The sequence below is a fragment of the Sus scrofa genome, chromosome 5 (assembly GCF_054392235.1).
Source record: "Sus scrofa isolate SSC_HxYL_T2T_F1_AM1 chromosome 5, Sscrofa_HxYL_maternal_Yorkshire_Landrace_v2.0, whole genome shotgun sequence".
NCBI classification, from domain to species: Eukaryota; Metazoa; Chordata; class Mammalia; order Artiodactyla; family Suidae; genus Sus; species Sus scrofa.
The window spans coordinates 85,014,826-85,035,240 of record NC_139387.1 but is presented as its reverse complement, the minus strand read 5'-3'; the positions used below and the strand labels follow the sequence as shown (position 1 = coordinate 85,035,240).

Sequence of the window (20,415 nt, the reverse complement as noted above, 5' to 3'; positions counted from 1 at the left end):
TAGTGAGGTAGCACCTCTGTCCCATCACATAATTATTTGTGTGTGTGTGTGTGTGTGTGTGTGTGTGTGTGTGTGTGTGTGTGTGGTGGGAATAACTAAGATATAGTCTCTTAGCAGGTCTGAGGTCTATAAGGTACTATTGTTGTTTATTAAGACTATACTGTGCATTAGATCTCTGGGACTTATTTATCTACTAGTTGCAAGTTTGTACATTAAACAACATCACTCCTATCCCCCCGCCCCCTCGTCCCGGGTAACCACCATCCCACTCTCTGTTTTTATGAGTTGTGATTTTTTTGTTTAGATTCTGCCTACGAGTGATATTCTATGCTATTTGTCATTCTCTGGCTTATTTCACTTAGCGTAATGTTTTCAAGCTCCATCCATGTTGTGGCAAACGGCAGGATTTCCTTCTTTCTCATGGCCAAATATTATATATGTGAGTGAGTGCGTGTGTGTGACATTCTCTTTACCATTCATTTGTTGATGGATGCTTAGGTTGCTTCTGCCTTGTCTTTTGGTAATTCAAGACCTGGTTTCTGCACCCCTTTTTGGTATAAGTAAAATACTAATGATTTGAAACTGATTTTGATTGATTTAGATGCCTGTCCATTGGCCACAGAAAATAGTGGAGTGAGCTGGCACCTCTACACGAATATTGATGTCACAACCTGGAAGTGGCCTCTGGGGGAAGTGCCCTGTGATCCGACCACTCCTAGAAAGACTAGTCTTAGATCAACTATTTTACAATTAAAATAATTATTATGTGGGTGTTTTCTCCAAATGTAGTGATTCTAAATTTAATAATTCCATTCAACCCGCTAATTTTTCTTTTTTTTTCTTTTTTTAGTTATTTAAAGCAGTGGTATCCCAACTGTTTTAATTACATACCTCATTAGTGAAAAAATGTGTCAGCATGCTCACCCAATCTGTATAGATTTATTTGTAAATTCCATACATATGCTGTTATATTACTATGCTGTTTGTATTATAAAGCGTACATAAGATAGCAATTTAAAAGGATGGTACAAAAATGAAATATGACTTCTTTCTTATTTTATTCATTAATAGAACAATATGACTCAATTATGATGATGAATATTCTGGCTGCTTCCTTTTAAAAATGTCGTGTCGATCCTGATGGCTTCAAGTTCCCATTAGCTAATATCAAAAGCACCATAAAAACTCAAGGCAGGGCTCATCATTGACAAGAGGGGAGGTAAATACATATTTTAAGTAGTCTTTTTATTAATTTTAAATTTGGAGATTGACTTTTCATGAGATATACTCAGATCTTTATCTCATAACGCAGCTCATAAAAACTTGTCTGTTCTGAGAATCAGGAAAGGTGGGCTCTGCTGTTTTCTTTGTGTTACTGATATTTCTTTAATCCTCTTCATTTTGTGCAAATTAGTTTATTTATTTATTTGTTTGTTTGTTTGTTTTATCTTTTTAGGCCCACACCCATGGCATATGGAGGTTCCCAGGCTAGGGATCCAGTTGGAGCCACAGCTGCTGGCCTACACCACAGCCACAACCACACCAGATTCAAGCCACGTCTGTGACCTATAGCACAGCTCTTGGCCACACCAGATCCTTAACCCACTGAGTGAGGCCAGGGATCGAACTGGCCACCTCATGGTTCCTAGTCAGATTCATTTACACGGCGCCATGACGGGAACTCCTCCTGTGCAAGTTAGTTTAGTTGAGACCAAATGCTAAAATCCAGAGAGCCGCCTAGGCACCTCTACTCCAACACGTGGCCTTTTGGTGAAAGTGAACAAAAACATGTCAACTCTCTTCCTAGGGAACTTCCACTTTTTCCCAAAGATACCCAGAGAGCCACAGAGGGTGACCTAGCAGGTGACATCTAGCAAGCTGACCACGCAGGGGAGGGGCCTGTCTAGATTGGAATATTTAAGTGGTATTAAAAGCTTGACTCTTTTCATATTGTTGCATTAAAATGTAGATGTAACATCTAATATTTTCTTGCTGCATACCAGACTTACAGGGTCCCTACGGGGCACAGACTCCAGCAAAGAGATACTGTCACTAACTCACTCATGCTGGAAAGTTCGCTGAATGGATGTTTGTGAGAGGTTTGAGAGCTGCTTCCCAAATTCACAGATTTACCTTACTCTCCATCATCTGTACTCTTAGTTAGCACTGTATCTGTATGAACTTACTTTCAGAACTTAAGTTTGTTTAAAAAAGGAAACATGTCACTGGCCTGAATGAAAAAGTCCCTGTCACTTGCTCTTCATCCTGTCTCACACACACCCCAGTTCTTCACAGCTGCTACCAAAGTTGAGGTCTGGCTGGTTGCTGCTCTCAAGCCAATAGAGGTAAGGTGGGTGGAAGGAAAATTTGCTTTATTTCGGATGTCAGCAACCAGGCTGGGGGTGGGAGAGTGGGGGAGGGTGGACTTCTGTCCAAAGGGCTGACACCACCCACCCCTGCCCCGACGGTCTGTGGGCAAGACCTTTTATAGGCAGAGGGAGGGGGCTACATGCAGAAATAACCCAGGCAGCTCTGACAGTCATCTTGAAATGGGTCACACGTTGGTCTGTTCAGCATCATCTTGACTGTTTTTAAGTACAGCTCATCTTCAGTTCCAGGTTGGTTTGTTCCCAATTCCTTTGTTCTTGGAATTGTGGCAGCTTATGTCGTGGCTACAGTCTGGTCATCATGAAGTTAACTCTTCCCACCTGGTGGGGGTTTCAGTCTCTACAAGACGGCTCATGGGATACGGCTCAGAATATTATCTATAGCCCTTGAGGAGGAACTAAAGGTCCTTGACTTTGTTGAATGACTAAACTATTATTAGGTCTCATTTAAATGTTTTTCTTTGCTCCTGTATTTTCTCGTTTCTCTGATTAAACTTATTCTTTGACTAAAGTTTTCCTATAGACTAAAGGCTGGTGGAGGGCCCCGAGGGGAAGGACCATGGATAGGGTCCTGCTGCATTTCACCGCCTGCACACAGCCCCTGCTGCTGGCCTTGGCTGAGCTCTCCAAACCCTACAGCTGAGAGGCCAGGGGGCTCCTCGGTCCCCTCCCTGCAATTACCCAGCAGTCCCTGGGGTGAGGAGAGACCACGGACCAGAAGTGCATGGCAATGCTATCTGCCGAAGGCTTCTTAGCAACTGGTCCACAGAGGGTGGGGAGGGTGGGCGTGTGCTGGCAGCCTTGTACCACTGCGGATCAACTTGGGTGCTCCACTTGGGGAGACACATCTCTTTTTACTGCTAGGAGCTACAGGACCAAACATAAGACTCAGACGTAGTAGTCATGACATTGTCCTTCCGGCTTGCATACGTGGGGCAGTGTTCCTTGATCTTCTCCTGCCAATTCTGTTTTTCCAGTCCTGATTCTTTGTTCTTGTTTATGGCTTGCTGGTATTTTTACATAGCCCTTCTGGTAGCAAGCTACCTCAAATCTTGTGGAACAAGGCAAAGGACATCAATACATAAAATACGTCCCATGAAAGTCCCTGCCCTTCCCGTCATTACCGGCTTCACCTCTAGTGAGTTTATAAATCTGTGTGTCTTACAAAGGGTAGCCCTCAGGTCATGTCGGTGGATGTGTTAATTTGTTTTATCTGCTTATGACATTTTCTGGTTTATGAAGTCCACACAGAGGCCATGTCAGTACTCGACAGCTGTGGAAAGGGCAAGCCAAGAGAAGTACCAGAGGGCCAGTTCAAGACCCCATGTTCTCTCTCTCTCTTTCCTCCCCTTCCTACCTTCCTCAATCTTTCTCCTACCTCCTCTCTCCCCCCCTCTCCCCATCCTCCCCCTGCCCAGCGTCCCCACTGTGAGAACATTCCTGGGCTCCTCAGCTGAAGAACAAGATCAGCTGCATGAATCAGAACCAACTTGTCACAGCCGAAGCCAGCCTAGAACCACTAGCCCCCAAGTGACCTGCCGACAGACCCCAAACAGACATTTACAGCCCAGCTGAGCTCAGTGGCCCCTATCTAAGATCAGCAGAGATTTGCAGGAAATCACGAGTTTTTGCTGTTATCAGCCGCTAAGTTTGGGGGTGCGGTTTGCCACGTGGCAATAGCGAATAGAGAGACTGAAAGATTCGGGTTATAGGACAGAGGTTGTTGGAGGCAGAGCTAGGAGTGGAAGCAGGCTGTTTCTTAATCCAGGCTAGGAGTTGTCTACAGTACCAGGCTACTGAATCCACCTACTGGCCTTCCGCTTGGGAGCGGGTCCTCTGTCCTCTGAGAAAGTAATCTCTGGTGCATTCTAGCCCTTCAGGGAGTCAACAACAACTTCAAGGATGAATAGATTACATTCTTATGCAAAGAAGGTCCGTTTAGATTTTGCAAAATCAGTCTCTGTTTTGGGAGACATAAGAAACCATCTTTGGTTGTTCTGTAACTATCTGGTATCTCCATCTGCCTGCTTTTTACATAAAAATTTCATAAACCAAATCACATTAGCGCTATTTGATTTTCTATCTTAATATGTGGCTGTAAAATGAAACACTACCCAAGGTCACCTAGAGGTAGTGAGAAACATCAGCGTGATTTCCTGATATTGTTTTGACTCTGGGCAGCCTTTGGGGAATGTTCTGAGGTGCTTCTCCCTCCCACCCACCTTGACTTGATGCCTCACCTCTAAGGGTTGTGTCAGCTGTTGGCCTGTGGCTTATAGATGCTTGATTTCTAACACCATGCTCGTTAGCAGGCTTTGCAAAATCTCATAACTCTATAGTAAGAAAGGTCACTGAACAATGAGACATTTAACATGTTTCCTCCCCATGAATGAAGTTTGGTGTAAAAAGAAGCAAAAGGAGTGCCAGAAATAAATTACCAGCTTATAAACATGTTTATTAAATGCATCATACTTGGAACACCAGATGTGAGAATGACAAGGGCTAAATGCCAGCAGCAGGGTTGCTAAGTAAATTATTTGGCTTGTTGCTGGTAATGAGAGGCTGCACTTGGTGGGAGTTGCCATGAAATTGCATGTTTCTGCTGTTTTGTTCCTCAATGAACTGTGATCAACTCTAGGAATTGTTTGGATAAATTTTCCCCTTGGTGTTGATAGAAAAGATAATTCTCTGTAAAAGAAAACCTTTAGAAGCCCCAATGTTGTTGCTGCAGCTTTTTTTTTTTTTTTCTTCTGAATTCACAATAATTATATCTTCATTTTTGGTTGTTACACAGCGATAAGTGAAATTGCTTAATAAATGTATCAAATAGAATTTATGATTACCCCTAGTTCTCCCCTTTCCTCATGCCTTGCAAAAAAAAAAAAAAAATGCTGTTATGACTCAGTCGCTATACTATACGGCAGAAGTTGACTCAACACTGTAAATCAACTCTACCCTAATAAAAAATAAATTTAATTTAAAAATACTATGGATTTGAGTTACGGTCAAGACTTCGAATGAGCAGAAAGAACTTAGAAAGATAATCCTGTTTTGTGGTTACACTTCTCAAAGAATATTTGTAATTTCATTCCAAATTCTGCTTTTAAGAACAGTTCCCACTATAGTGAAGTGGGTTAAGGACTTGATGTGGCCACAGCTGTGGCCATGGGTCGCAGCTCTGGCTTGGAGTCAGTCCATGGCCTGGGAACTTCCATGTGTGTTGGATGCAGCCAAAAAAGAAAGAAAAAAGGATGATCCTGTTTTGTTAGCATTTCAAATCATATTTCTGTTGTAGAAATGGGCAAATCTTACAATAAAGCTGCTGATTTGATTAGGAAGACTACTAATTACACACTGGAGCGACACCCTCCTGCACGATCTCCTATTCATAGAGCTGGCATTCTTCCCATTTCTTGTTTAGAAAAATAGTTTCTGGCTCTGTTGAGAAGAATAAGTCATCAGAAGCTTCAGTAAACAATGCTGCGTGGGGCGTCCATTTGAGCAAGCAGCTGTCCTTTGAAAATTGCCTTTATTGTTCGAGGCTCCCAATTTTGCAGTCAGGAGGTCCTGTAAAATCAATTAAGTAAGAGGATCTCTAGGTAGTCAGCACTGAGAACTGTTGCCCCAGCTGCCATTATTTGCCGACTGTGGCAGCTTACTCCTTCATTTCTGTGTCACTTGTGCCCACGCGTGAGCCTTCACCTCCTGGCAGCAGTGTGGTCCTGCCCCCGCCCCCCTCAGCTTCTTTTCTTCAAGCTGGTTCAGCCCAGGCTGCCATCTCCGTGGGTCTTACCCCAAGTTCGGCTCTCAAGAGATGCGGGGAGAATGCCCTGCTGGGTTAAGAGGTTGTGGCTTTCAGGTGCTCCTCACAGGCAGGTAGGAAGCTGGAAGGAAGGAACGCAAATTTCTGCTGTTGCTATGGCAACCAGAGCTGCTCCTCAGAAAGGCTGTTAAAGAGGATGGGCTCCTCCGGTCTTTTTATCTGTCTTTCTGTGTCTTGCCCTCGCTTCATCCCCTGTTGGGCACCTTAAGCAATCATCTCTCAATATCCTTACCTCCCCTGAAGGAAATCAGTCCCCCTGAGGCTTAAACAACCAAAGAGCCTTCATCCTTTAGTAAAGCAAAGATTCTAAATCCAAAGCCCATATTATAATATCTAATATTATGATGTTATGCATCATTTGGCTAGGTGGGGAAAGTTCTTGAAGGATAGAAAATTCATTCATTCATTCATTCATCAAGCACGTATTGAATACTCACCAATAAATACTGAAAAGATGCTAAACACCAGAGATTCAGAGCTGAGTAAGACTCAGCTTTAACCTCAGTCTGGTGGAAGTGCAGGTAAGGAAATAAATACGCACAATAAGATACTGCCGCTGTCTGATAAAAGTCTATCTGGGGGAGTTTCCGTTGTGGTGCAGCAGAAACGAATCCGACTAGGAACCATGAGGTTTGATCCCTGGCCTTGCTCAGTGGGTTAAGGATCCGGCGTTGCTGTGAGCTGTGGTGTAGGTCACAGACGTCAGTCAGATCTGTCGTTGCTATGGCTCTGGTGTAGGCCGGCAGCAAGAGCTCCAATTAGACCCCTAGCCTGGGAACCTCCATGTGCCTCGGGTGTGGCCCTAAAAAGACAAAAGCCAGGAAAAAAAAGTCTGTCTGGGGAGTTACCCTGTGGCTCAGTGGGTTAAGTGTCCAGCATTGTCACGGCAGTGGCTCAAGTCACTTCTGTGGTGCACGTTCCATCCCTGGCCCGGGAACTTCCACATGCCATGGGTGTGGCAAAAATAAAAATAAAGAAAAAAAAAGTCTACCTGGGGCCTGTGGGGCATAAAGGAGGGGCAAGGTGTTCTATGGGAAGAGGTAGGTGAGGGATCAGGAAAGACTCATGAAGGAAGTGAGTGGAGAGAGAGAGACAGGCATGCTGTGAAATACACATTATTTCAGAGGCCTCTTATATGCTCTCCTGCATTCATTGTATTGGCTTGATTTATTGGCTAGTGGGTTGAGACTTTGGAGGCCCAGAGTGCCTTTGTGAAATTTAGCATAAATGCAATTCGGAGAAGGCCAGGGGTGTCTCCCTGGTGAGTGCTTGGAAGGTGGAGGTGGTAGCAATGGAAGCAGGGGTGGTGGAGGACGTGAATGGAGGGAAACACTCAGGGACCCTCTTGGGAGGAAAGCTTGGATTAGAACATTCAGCTGGACCTTGGGGAGGGCAGAGTGGGGGTAACTGGAAGCTCTTGGGGGAGGGGTAGTTGGTATAATGTCATAAAGCCCCTGGGGGTGTGGGAACTGAAATTGAGTGTGGACACTGGTGGGAAAGGATCTGTGACCTTTATTAAAAGCAGTAGTCTAGTATCATGGTTAACCTCTGGACTTTGGAATTCATCAGATCTGGGTTTGTCTTGGCTCTGCTACTACTAATTGGAGATTTTGGACAAGTAGCAATATTTCTGGACCTGTTTCCTTAGCCATAAAATGGGGAATATATATATCTGTTATTGGTTGAATTGTGTCTTCCCCCAAAATATATTCATTGACGTCATAACCCCAAATAATACTGTATGTGGAAAAGTGACCACATTTAGAGACCGGGTCTTTAAAGGAATGATTAAGTTAAAATAAAGTCAGTAGGAGGGGCCCTAGTCCAATAGGACTGGTGCCATCAAAAGAAGAGGAAATGTGGACACAGGCACATACAGAGAGAAGATGGGAAGACCCAGGGAGAAGGCAGCTGTCTAGAAGCCAAGGAGAGAAGCTGGGAACAGCTCCTTCCCTCACAGTCCTCAGAAGAAAGCAACCCTGCAGACACCTTGAACTTAGAATTCTAGCCCCTAGAATTGTGAGGAAGTAAATAAAGCTCTGTTGTTTAAGCCACCCAGTGTGCGGTACTTTTTTGCGGAAGTCCTGGGAAACTAATTCATAGAGTTATGGGAGAATTAAAAAATTTATATACTGCACTAAAACATGTGATAATATTCAATATATGGTAGCTATTATTAATTGCTAACAAAAAAAATGGCTCTACTTTTTAAAAAAAAAAACTTTTTATAAAGTTTATGTTTATAACTATGCCTTCATATTACATAGTTATGAAAAACTTACCTTCTATAAAAACAAATTCCAACTCACTTGCCTTACTGGATTGTTTAGGCTATTAGGATAAATGGATTTCTCTGGTTAACTGAGCGCCAGAGGACACTTTGTTTCCATTCTGATGCTGAAACCTCTTAAATATGCCTCATCTGTTATGTTGATTAAAATTGAACAATTAAAAAAAAATTATAGGGCTGAGTGCCTCTCTAATTGCAAGAGATCGAAATGGAACGAGTACTGCTTCTAGAAAGTTTTGTTTTGCTTTAATCAGTCAGCTGTTAATGTTTTCTAATGATTTGCTTTTTCTTTTTTTCCTACAATGGAATGCTGAAAACTCTGGTTAACTTTAAGGTTCTAGACAACTGGATAAATCCAATGTGTCAACATTCTCTACATTCCATGAGCACAGTCCGCAAAACAGTCTTGCATAACGGCTCTACATTGTAAAGGCTCAAACTTGTTTCTGGAACTTTAATTATAATTTAAAAACATATGCAAATTACTATCATCGTCTCCATTTATTTTAGACCAGCTGCTTCGAAACAGTTAACAAACAGATCATGTAAATGCATTTAGTTAGGAGAATACCAGGCTCCAAACAGAAAACAGAAGAAACTGAATTCTATTTACCATCGTCTAGATTATGCTTCTCAACTGTGTTTATGGGAGCTGGTACCAAACAGTAAATTGTACTTTATCATTGCCCTGATCTAACATTTCTACTTATTTTCTAAGAGTGAAATTTATTTAGCTTCTTTCTCTGCCGTGGGGAAAAGGTTATAAAGAGCAAATGATCTTTATTGGTTCTTATCCACCCAAGAAAATGCTGTGCCTAGAATGTCAAGTAAAAAAGAGTGGGTAAGGCAGACTCTGGGAAGATGTCACTCAGTGCTTCAGGAGGAGGGAATAAAGGACCTTTAACGAGTGTGGTGGATCAAAATGTCACTCCTCCCATCAGAAGTGGAGCTTAGCTGAGCTTGTATCTGAGCTGTACTGGCTGTCCTTTGCAACTACCTCTGGCAGATAGAATGTAAGAGAACAAACTGTAATTTCCAGACAAGGCCTCGAGAGGACTTGCAACTTCTGCTCTCACTTTCTTACCTCATTGCTCTCAGATTGCCATGGAAAGGAGCTTGCTCTAGTCACTTGGAAAATGACAGACTACATGAAAAGAGCCCCAGCTGACTGCCAGCATCAACTGCCAGACATATGAGTGGGACCATCTTAGACTATCCAGCTTCAGTCCCAGGCAAGACCAGGACAAGAACAATCTCCCTGAGTCTAGCTCAAGCTCCGGACCTGCAGAATAGACAGTTAGGAAAAGGGATGTGGAAGGCACTGCATTTGGGGTCGTTTATGACACAGCAACAATTAGCTAATACAAAAGGGCACAGGACATAGAAAAAACATTTTACAAAATCCAGCACTCTGTCATGATAAAAAGACTCAACCAACCAGGAAAAGAAGGAAATATTCTCAATCTGTTAAAGGGGATCTTTGAACAACCTGCAGCTAACATCAAACTTAATCATGAAAGATAAGACTGCTTTCCCTCTGTCCTCCCAGAATCTTGATCTCAGCTCACACCATTTACAACCTAACAAGGAGAAGGGGGCACATACTGGGCCCTGAGACCTGCTTGTGCATCGCCCCCTTCAGCAAAAGAGGAATTTCCATGCAGGCAAAGCTTAATCTTGCTATTTCTACAGCAAGTTCTCCCAAGTAGACACGTCCCCAACAGCTCCTCTCTTTGGGGATGTGATTTAAAATGCAATAAGGGGCGTTCCCATTGTGGCTCAGTGGTAATGAACTAGACTATCATCCATGAGGATGTGGGTTTGATCCCTGGCCTTTCTCAGTGGATTAAGGATCCGGTGTTGCCGAGAGCTGTGGTGTAGGTTGCAGACGTGGCTTGAATGCCGAGTTGCTGTGGCTGTGGTGTAGGCCAGCAGCTACAGCTCTGATTCAGCCCCTAGCCTGGGAACTTCCATGTGCTGCGGGTGCTGGCCTAAAAAGACCAAAAAAAAAAAAAAAAGTAAAGTAAAAAAAATGCAATAAGGTTTTGGAGATTTATCATGTTGAAAGTAGCAAGTTGTAGAAAGACTTGATTGACAAACTAAAAGCATAAAAACATGTGAGTGTTGGTATAAATTGTTCAGGGATTCATACATGTCTAGTGAAAAGTCAAGTTATACACAGGCCTAGAAACACCCGGTGGGATAGTGACTACCTGGGGTAGAAAGTGGGAAAGAGGAAACAGGGATTTCAACTGGGCACTATTTGTATATGGTTTATTTCTTAAACTGGGTGGCAGGGGCATGGGTTTTTGGTATCATTCTTCATACTTCTTTGGGTCTGATATATTTCAGGGGATCCCTGGCTTGGGAACTTAAGCATGCTGAAAAAAAAAATCAGGATATAAAATAAGAAAGCTCCCATTGTGGCTCAGCAGGTTAAGAACCCGACTAGTATCCATGAGGATGTAGGTTTGATCCCTGGCCTTGCTCAATGGGTTAAGGATCCAGCATTGACACAAGCTGTGGTGTAGGTCACAGATGTGGCTTGGATCCCACATTGCTGTGGCTGTGGTGTAGGCCAGCAGCTGCAGCTCCAATTTGACCCCTAGCCTGGAAGCTTCCATATGCCACACTTGTGGCCCTAAAAAGCGAAAAAAAATTTTTTTATCTATTTATGTATTTATATATACACACACAATGGAGTTTGGAAGCTGGTGCTTCCGAAAATAGTAGTTTGCCTTAGTAGTTTAGAGTTCAGTCTCTGGGAACCAGGCCTCTTGTGTCCCCAACCCTACTTCACCACTCATTGCAAGGTGGCATTGGGCAAGTCACTTGATCTTTCTGTGCTTCAATTTCCCCATTTGTAAGTGAATAGTCCTACATCTTAAGGATATTATGAGAAATAAATAAATTATTATATGCAAAGTGCTTATAACAGTGCCTGGCATATAATACATACTTAAAAAAAGGTGTCAGCAGTTCTTAACCAGGTACAAAGCAACTGACTTACAGACGTGTGTTTTTCAGCAGCTTCTCATGACCAAATATAGATTCTTTGCTAATCTTCCAGGAGGGTTATAAGCAAATGTTTTTTGGTGTTGTCCACTGCACCCTTTTTTTTAGGAGGTGTTGAATTCCTTGCTTCCAGAGATCTGCCAAAGTGAGGAGCTAGGAAAAAAATTGTTTACCTTTGGTTTGCTAAAGTCTAAGCCTTAAGGACTGCTGGAGGCACCTTGAACATAAAGCAGGTGTTTGGAGACATATTAAGAGAGGGCCAGGGCTTTCCTTTCTCCCAAAGTCTAGAGAAAGATGACCCCACCCCAACCCCATGCTTGCGAGAGAGGAATCCTATATTGAGTGAGCTTCGGAGAGAAGTGTCTGGGCTGCTGCTTCCAGAAGGCAGGACTGAGCAGGAGATGGAAATATAGAGAGCTGAGTTTCTGAAGATGCCTTCTTGAAATAGAGTCCTTATAAGAAGGTTCCAGAACTCTGTGAGTGAGACTGTCTCAGTGAATGGTTAGGCAATAGGTTCACTGAGGCCTGTAGAGTCCCCTTGTCCATGATTGACCAGGAAGAAGCAGAAGGAGGACCTCAAGCTGTCACAGAATTTCCAGGAGGTCAGCTGGGCCTGGAGGGACTGTGAAGGCAGGAATAGCAGCAGTGACCCGTGAGGACAGATGGCACCAAGGACTTGTCGCTCTCCTGTCCCTTGGCTGGCCTGTGGTTTTCCTTTGCCATCTCCCTGAAACTTCAACCTTGGGGCCCTGACTTAACAAAGATCAAACTTTAAGCTTTTAGGAATGGGGCTCAAAATAGAACTTGTTACAGGAAAATAAAGTTATATTTCTTGGACCCCTGAGTTGGTGGAGTAAGATTCAGATACTGTGGCAGGCAGCCTTCTAAAACACCCCCCTTCCCCAAGATTCCTGTTTCCTGGTGTAATCCCCTCCTCTTGAATGTGGGCTGGACCTAGGGACTCAGTTCTAATGCAGATGGCAAAAGTGATGGGAATTCACTTTTGAGGTTAAGACTATGACTCCTGTTTTGCTGGCACTCTCCCTAGCTCATGCTGATAAAGCCAACTGCCATGTTGCGAGCTGCCCTGTGGGGAGACCCCATGTGGCAAAGAATTGGAGGCAGGCTGCAGCCCACAGCCAGCCGTAAGGAAGCAAAACGTTCAGTCCAAAAGCCCATGAAGAGCAAAACCCTGCCAACAGCCATGTGAGTGAGCTGCGAAGCATATCCTTCCCTTGATGGCTGTAGCCCCGAATGACACTTTGATTGCAGGCACACGATAGATGTTGAAACAACATCTAATCTAATCTAATTAGACCCAGCTAATCTGTGCCTAGACCCCTGACCCACAGAAGCCGTGGGGTAATAAGTACGGCCATTAGGATTCACTACATTTTGGGATGACTTGTCATGATCCAATAAATAACTAATACAGATATACTACATATATACAAATTGTCATCTTTTGAAGAGACAATACCATTTTTCTATAGAAAACACGGCAGAGAAACTATAGGAAGCCACATCCTTGAAACTATCAGAGCTCAGCCATGAATTTGGTAAAGTGCCAGGATACAAAATTAATACACAGGAATCTATTGCTTTTTTTTTTTTTTTTGTCTTTTGCCATTTCTTGCCCCCTGCCCCCAGGGGCACATGGAGGTTCCCAGGCTAGGGGTCAAATCGGAGCTGTAGCCACCGGCCTAGGCCACAGCCACCGCAATGAGGGATCTGAGCTGTGTCTGCGACCTACACCACAGCTCACGGCAACCCCGGATCCTTAGCCCACTGAGCAAGGCCAGGGATCGAACCCACAACCTCATGGTTCCTAGTCAGATTCGTTAACCACTGAGCTACTATGGGAACTCCTTTTGTTTTTGTTTTTGTTTTTTTTCTTTTTCTATTGCATTTCTGTATACTAACAATGAAAGATCGGAAAGAGAAACCTCTAGAGGAACTCCTGTTAGATGTAAATATGAGCATCATACCTTTTAAATGCTCATTCTAATTTTTCCTCTTTCTTAGTCAATGCCGCATTCTGGGAATGTTTTCAGAATTTTTAATTTGTCTTTCCTTTTTTAAACATCAGTTTTCATTTTATTTTGCCCTTTTTCTTCATGACATATTCTTTAAAAAAGTAAATGCTTGAAATTCCCATAGTGGTTCATCAGAAATGAGTCTGACTGGCATCCATGAGGACGCAGGTTCAAATCCTGGCCTTGCTCAGTGGGTTAAGAATCTGACCTTGGAGTTCCCGTTGTGGCACAGTGGTTAACGAATCCGACTAGGAACCATGAGGTTTCGGGTTCGATCCCTGGCCTTGCTCAGTGGGTTAAGGATCCGGCGTGGCCGTGAGCTGTGGTGTAGGTTGCCGATGCAGCTCGGATCCTACGTTGCTGTGGCTCTGGCGTAGGCCGGCAGCTATAGCTCCGATTAGCCCCCTAGCCTGGGAACCTCCATATGCCGCGGGAGCGGCCCAAGAAATGGCAAAAAGACAAAAAAAAAAGAATCTGACCTTCCCATGAGCTGTGGTATAGGTCGCAGATGCGGCTCAGATCTTCCATTGCTGTGGCTGTGGTGTAGGCCAGTGGCTACAGCTCCAATTTTATCCCTAGCCTGGGACCCTCCATATGCCTCGGGTGTGGTCCTAAAAAAATGACCCAAAAAAAAATATATAAATAAATAAATAAAAAATTAAAAAGTAAATGTTATTTCTGGATTTCTTTGAGTATTCAAATATTCTTTTAAAAATTTTATTTATTTATTTATTTATGCATGCATGCATGCTTTTTAGGGCCGCGCCCGCGGCATATTGTGGTTCCCAGGCTGGGGGTCTAATCAGAGCTACATCTGCCAGCCTATGTCACAGCCACAGCAATGCAGGATCCAAGCTGCACCTGGGACTGACACCACAGCTCACGCCAACACAGGATCCTTAACCCTTTGAGCAAGGCTGGGGATCCAACCTGCGTCCTTATGGATGCTAGTCAGATTTGCTAACCACTGAGCCACGATGAGAACGCCTGAGTATTCAAATATTCTTATTCTTATATTGTTTTCGTTTCATGAGAGTGAACTTATCTGCAGGCTTATTTGTTGGTGATCTTTCTTAATGTTCACCATCCTATTCGCTTTTTTATTTGATTTGCTGTCTCTTCCTGTGTAGAGGTTATTTTTCCTGTCTTTCTCTGAGTCACCATCCTCCTCTTCTCCCCACTCCTTGTGGTTTAATTTGTCAGCTCCGGCCTCTCCTTCCATGGTGTCATTGGCCATGTTGCAGGTCCAAGCTGCTCTTGGGGAAACCACAATTCCAGCCACAAAGCAGAATGAAACTGGAGCCAGGTCCTGGCTGCTTTCACTGTCTGCCTAGATTTATATTTAGTTTTAGGCAACCTCAATCCCCAGGGAATTTCCGGTAGTAGCTTTTATTTTCAGCCTTCTTTTACTGTTGGGACAGCCCTACCCCAACCCCTGAGTTTCAAGAATCAGGTCTGGCCCTAGATCCCTATCTTGCCTGAGACATTGTTAGTCTCTCTGAGCCCATTGGACCTAAATTCTCTGACTATTTGGCTCACTCTGGAAACAGAGCCTGGCAGGTCTGTGCTCATAGAGGTGTTTATCTTGTCTTTGAATGTGACAATGCCCTTTTCATGTTCTTTTTACATTTTCATGTCACTTCTAAGTATTTGAAGAGGCAGGGAAAATTTCCAAGCATGAACTTACAACACTCTCTTCATTATACACCTTAGTCAGGATTTGATGTACAAGGTATGAAGCCCAATGAGCTACAACAGGTAAGTCACCAAGATAAGTGACCACATAATCAATGATCTAAAAGAAGAGCATTAATTTTATGAGGTGCTCGCTGATAAAAGAATTCCATGGTAAATATGTTTGGGAGATGCTGCCAAATTAGTTAGATTCTATTCACAGAAATTCAAAGTGAATCCTAGCATATTAAAGGTTCTGAAAAGTCCTTTAGTAAGTACACATCTTTTTCTTTATTTAATCTGATACTTCCCAAATTTTCTTGATCATATAACACTTTTTTTCTCGAAAGCTCATGAACACTTCGACATAAACTGGCCCAGGAAACCTCCAACAGTGTACAAGAATTCCCTTTTCTCCACACCATTTCTAGCATAAAATGCTGACATTTCTAAGATGAATGCTTCCACCCAGCCAAAATAACAATGGCTTAATCATTTCAGATTTAATTTTCTTGTGTACAAGGAGTCTAAAAATAGCATGTTTCCTACCAGCCCTCCCCTCTGTCATCCCTAAGTTTTGGCACTTGTTCTCATGGTTGAAAATGGCTGCCACAGCTTCAGCCATCACGCCTGTGTCCCAGGCAGTAAGATGAGAACGGGAAAGATAAAGCCTGGTCCCTTCCTTTACAAGGAGACTCCCTGGAAATAGCACATAATGCTTTTTTACATATCATTTACCAAAAATTAGTCACATGACCACAGCTATCTGCCAGGGAGATTAAGGAGTGTAATCTTAGCCAGGTGGTAATATGCCCAGCAAAAAATTAGGATTTTGTTACTAAAGAAGGACAGGCTATTGGATGACAACTAGCAGTCTCTGCTCATCCCTCAAATCAGGAGGAGCCATCAGTCATTAGCTGGGTTTAAAGGAAGATTATCAATAGTGCTTCATAGGACCCATGCTGGCCTGAATTAGCACTGGTTCCTTGGGTGAGATGCAGTGATATTTATTGGGAGGGCTGACACTTTCTATTTTGTTAATCAGTCTTAGGGCAAAGGGGAGTAACTATTAATCTAAGTCTGGGGGGATTAAATATTTATTAATCTATTTAGAATGAAAATTCTAAATCATATCATGAGAAACATAATAATTTATTGGAGCATGGTTGGAAAAGCATGGGCTTGGGTCAGAGGAGTCTGAGTTTGCCACATACCTACTGTGAGGATCACATGGTATATGGAAAATGTTCACTAAGTAGTCACCACATAGGAAATGCTTGCCTGCCTTCCTCCCTTCCTTTCTTGTCTTGTTCCTCCCTTCCTTCCATCAAGAGTCTATGCTGGCAGAAAGACTTATTTGAGATGTGCTGCTTCAGAATTCATTTTAATTTACTTCTTTTAATTTTTCTATTTTTTTCTCTTTATGACCACACCAGCAGTATATGGAAGTTGCCGAGCTTGGGGTCAAATTGGAGCTGCAGCTGTCAGCCTGTGCCACAGCCACAGCAATGCAGATCTGAGCTGCACCTGCAACTTATGCCACAGCTTGTGGCAGTGCTGGCTCTTCAACCCACCAAGCGAGGCCAGGATCGAACCCACATCCTCATGAACACTATGTCGGGTTCTTAACCCACTGAGCCACAATGGGAACTCCATAATCACTTTTTAAAGCCAAGTGGGTCTAAAAAAAAAAAAGCAGCTGATAGCCTTATAGCCTTATGGGAGTTCCCTTGTATGTTATTTATTGCTTTTCCTTTGCTGCTTTTAATATTCTCTCTTCATCTTTAATTTTTGTCATTTTGATTACAGTGCATCTTGGTGTGTGGCTAAATTTAAAAGACTATTTATCTGTGCCCAGGGGACCATTTGCTGATTTGTGTACATCTCAAGTTGAGGTTGCTTAGGTCTAGAGTTTTAAATAGGGCAGTTTTTATGTGAGGATAGAGGTTCAATAAGAGCTTAGAACAAATACACCCTCATTTCTGGCTTTGGACCCAAGGAGCTGGCATTTGTTGCTGTTGTTGTTTTTCTGTTCGCCAAGTAGCAGGCTTTCAGCCATGGGGAATACGTTTAGTGAGTGCTTTGAGCTTCCTGTGCCTCTGACTTTATAAAGAGGGCAAACTGTTTCAGAGGCAAACCCCAAGAAGGCCCAGGAACATCCTCTTCAGTTTTGGGCAATTCCCATCTCAATTGTTTCTTTGGAAACTGCTGCCAATTTGTATAAACCACTGACCACAGAGAGCAGAAGGGGAAGCATTTTTGTAAAACATCTGTCCATCGTCCACTTCAAGCAGCCATGGGGGGCGTGGGGGTGGTGAGGAAAACTCGTGCCTGTTTTGACAGCCTGAGTCTTTCAGCTGAAGCACTAAAAAGTACTTTTCACATCATTAAGTATAACTTCTCTCCTTCCTCCAAGCTGAGATGTAACAATGGTTGATTACCATGTACGGGCTACTTTATCCTGACTCTTTCTCTGTTTTTCATATGGGAGACTGTTAATTGCAAAAGTCATCAGAGGTTTGGATAGAATGATTTGGGACTTCTTGATAAGTCTGACACAAAATTGGTGAAAGTACTTGCCTACTAAAATGCTGACAGCCCCATGTTGGGGATATTTATATCTCTGGGAATTTCAGGGACTAAACGTAAGAGAAATTTTGAGAATTACATTTTTATCTAGATGACTTTAATGTGGATTCTTGGTTCCCTGAATGGTAAATGTGGAGGATCAGAGTGGAATAGTGGAGAGAATGTTGGATTTATTTTTAAAACTAAAACACTTTTTCTCTTTGGCCATACTTGTGGCATGCAGAAGGTCCTAGGCCAGGGATTGAACCTGCGCTACAGTAGCAACTGGAGCCACAGCAGTGACATGCCAGATCCTTAACCCACTAGGGCAACAGGGAACTCTCCAAATTCTTTTTTATAGGACTCTCCTCACTTCCTCAAAAAAGGCTGGAACTGTGTTCCATGGCCACTTCTCGCTGCAAGGCAGGCTGGAAGGTTGAGTTTTATGTTTTTATAGCCTGCAAGACAGAAAAAGAACAAAAACACAGTTAGAAATGGAGTTGAGTCGACCCACCATGTCGGCCATTATCATCAGTTGTCTGGACATTTAAAAACTGAAGTTTTGCTCAGATTAAAACAAATTTCCCTTTCATTTTACATGGGACTTTATTTCCTAAACTGTTGTTTTTATAACCATTAAGACTGTTTTCTCTCACTTGTTGCAGAAATCCTAACAGTCTCCAAAAGGTGCTAATCTCAAGGAAGCAGCTTGGACTCTGAGTGGTCCATTTGTTGAATTAAGAGAAGAGTAATTTCTTAGGAGTATCCAGCATTTTTATAATTTACAAAGCATGAAGCGTCCCATGTAAAGACATGCAGTGCAGGGGAACATGCCAGGTGGATCTAACCACGTGAAGTGAAGCAAACCTTTTGGGGTTAATAACACCTCGTAGAGTCGATATGAGAATGAAGGCGTAGCCCAACCACTTGAGTCAATGCCTAACAACCAACATCGTGTGTTGTGAGTCCCACAGTGACCCTTATCAAATTCATTCCTCACACTTAATCAAGCTTACTTCCAAGGCTCTTTCCAAGGCAGGGCTTAAACCAAGTGGCCCAACTCTAAACCCAACATTTGGGAATTCCCTGGTACCTCAGTAGGTTAAGGATCCGGTGTTGTCATTGCTGTGGCTTGGGTCGCTACTGTGGCAAGTCCCTGGATCAGGAACTTCCGCATGTCACAGACGTGGCCAAAAAAAAATAATAATAATAATAAAATAAAAAGAATTTGGCTGGCTTTTGTCCTTATTTCCTGGGGAAGCCTTTAAATCCTTAGGATTTCTTTAGTGATGGGAGGGTCTCTGTTCTTCAAGTAGACCCCTTAAATCACCCATGAGTTTATGCTGATTAGGTGATTTTTTTTGGTGGACCCTTAGGTAGTTTCAGGATGAAGCTGGCCATGCTAGGAAGACCAGCCTTGTGATTAGAGGGTTGGGACTTTGAGCCACATGAAATCAGCTGGACTTCCAGGGAGAGGAGGGTGGTTCAATTTCAGATGTGTGGCCAAATGACTCAATCAGTCATGCCTATTGAATAAAACGCCAGTAAAGACTCTGGCTACCCAAATTTTGGTCAGGTTCCCTGGTTGGTGCCAGGAGGATGATGCATACTAAGGACACAGAAGCTTTGCATCTGGGGTCCTCCCAGATCTTGCCTTATGGATCTCTTCTTTTGACTAATTTTGATTTGTTTCCTTTTGCTATAATAAAAATATTTCCTGGAGTTCCCATCGTGGCGCAGTGGTTAACGAATCCGACTAGGAACCATGAGGTTGCGGGTTCGGTCCCTGCCCTTGCTCAGTGGGTTAACGATCCGGCGTTGCCGTGAGCTGTGGTGTAGGTTGCAGACGCGGCTCGGATCCCGCGTTGCTGTGGCTCTGGCATAGGCCGGTGGCTACAACTCCGATTCGACCCCCAGCCTGGGAACCTCCATATGCCGTGGGAGCGGCCCAAGAAACGGCAAAAAGACAAAAAATAAATAAATAAATAAATAATAAAAAAAATTAAAAAAAATAAAAATAAAAAAGTTACTAAGTATTTGCTGTGCTGTGATCTGAATTTTCACAAATGAAAGTTAGAGATAGAGCCTTCACTCAGGAATTTCAGCACCTGGTGGCAAGAAGAGACTTCTGGAGTTCCCTCCTGGCTCAGTGGTTAGTGAATCCGACTAGGAACCATGATGTTGCGGGTTAACGATCCGGCATTGCCCTGAGCTGTGGTGTAGGTTGCAGACGCGGCTCGGCTCAGATCCTGCGTTGCTGTGGCTGTGGTGTAGGCGGGAAGCTACAGCTCCGATTCGACCCCTGGCCTGGGAACCTCCATATGCCGCGGGATCGGCCCAAGAAATGACAAAAAGACCAAAAAAAAAAAAAAAAAAAAGAGAGAGAGACTTCTGTTGTAATAGTTACTCTCATTCGTTGTGTCTATTCAGTGCCAGGTACTATGCTACCGCGTGTTTACATGTGTTATGTTAATTTCTCAATATCACTAGAGGTAGCACTATTTTATTTCTATTTTGCAGATGAGAAAAATGAGGTTCAGAGAGGTTAGGTATCTTGCCCAAGGTCACACAGCTGGTAAGAGGCCCAGCTGGGGTTCAAACTGAAGTCTATCTGACTTCAGA

At 43.3% G+C, this 20,415-nt stretch overlaps 1 protein-coding gene across 25 annotated transcripts in view; it reads left to right on the top strand.

Annotated features, from left to right (window-relative positions):
* RPAP3 (RNA polymerase II associated protein 3) overlaps nt 1–20,415 on the top strand; it is a 167,157-nt gene that overhangs the window by 73,624 nt on the left and 73,118 nt on the right. For 5 of the 25 annotated variants that reach the window (XR_014804131.1, XR_014804112.1, XM_084957276.1 and 2 more), the window contains one exon: nt 8,835–10,616. The exons of 12 other annotated variants lie outside the window; for them this stretch is intronic. Coding sequence is in view for 7 of the 13 variants with exons in the window: in XM_084957276.1 (XP_084813402.1) it covers nt 8,835–8,914 (80 nt within the window). In the remaining 6 variants the exon portion in view is untranslated. Of the gene's footprint in view, nt 1–601; nt 5,372–8,834; nt 10,617–18,458; nt 19,025–20,415 lie in introns of those variants that run through there. 8 more of the 25 variants (XR_014804124.1, XR_014804122.1, XM_084957288.1 and 5 more) reach the window with 6 other exon arrangements.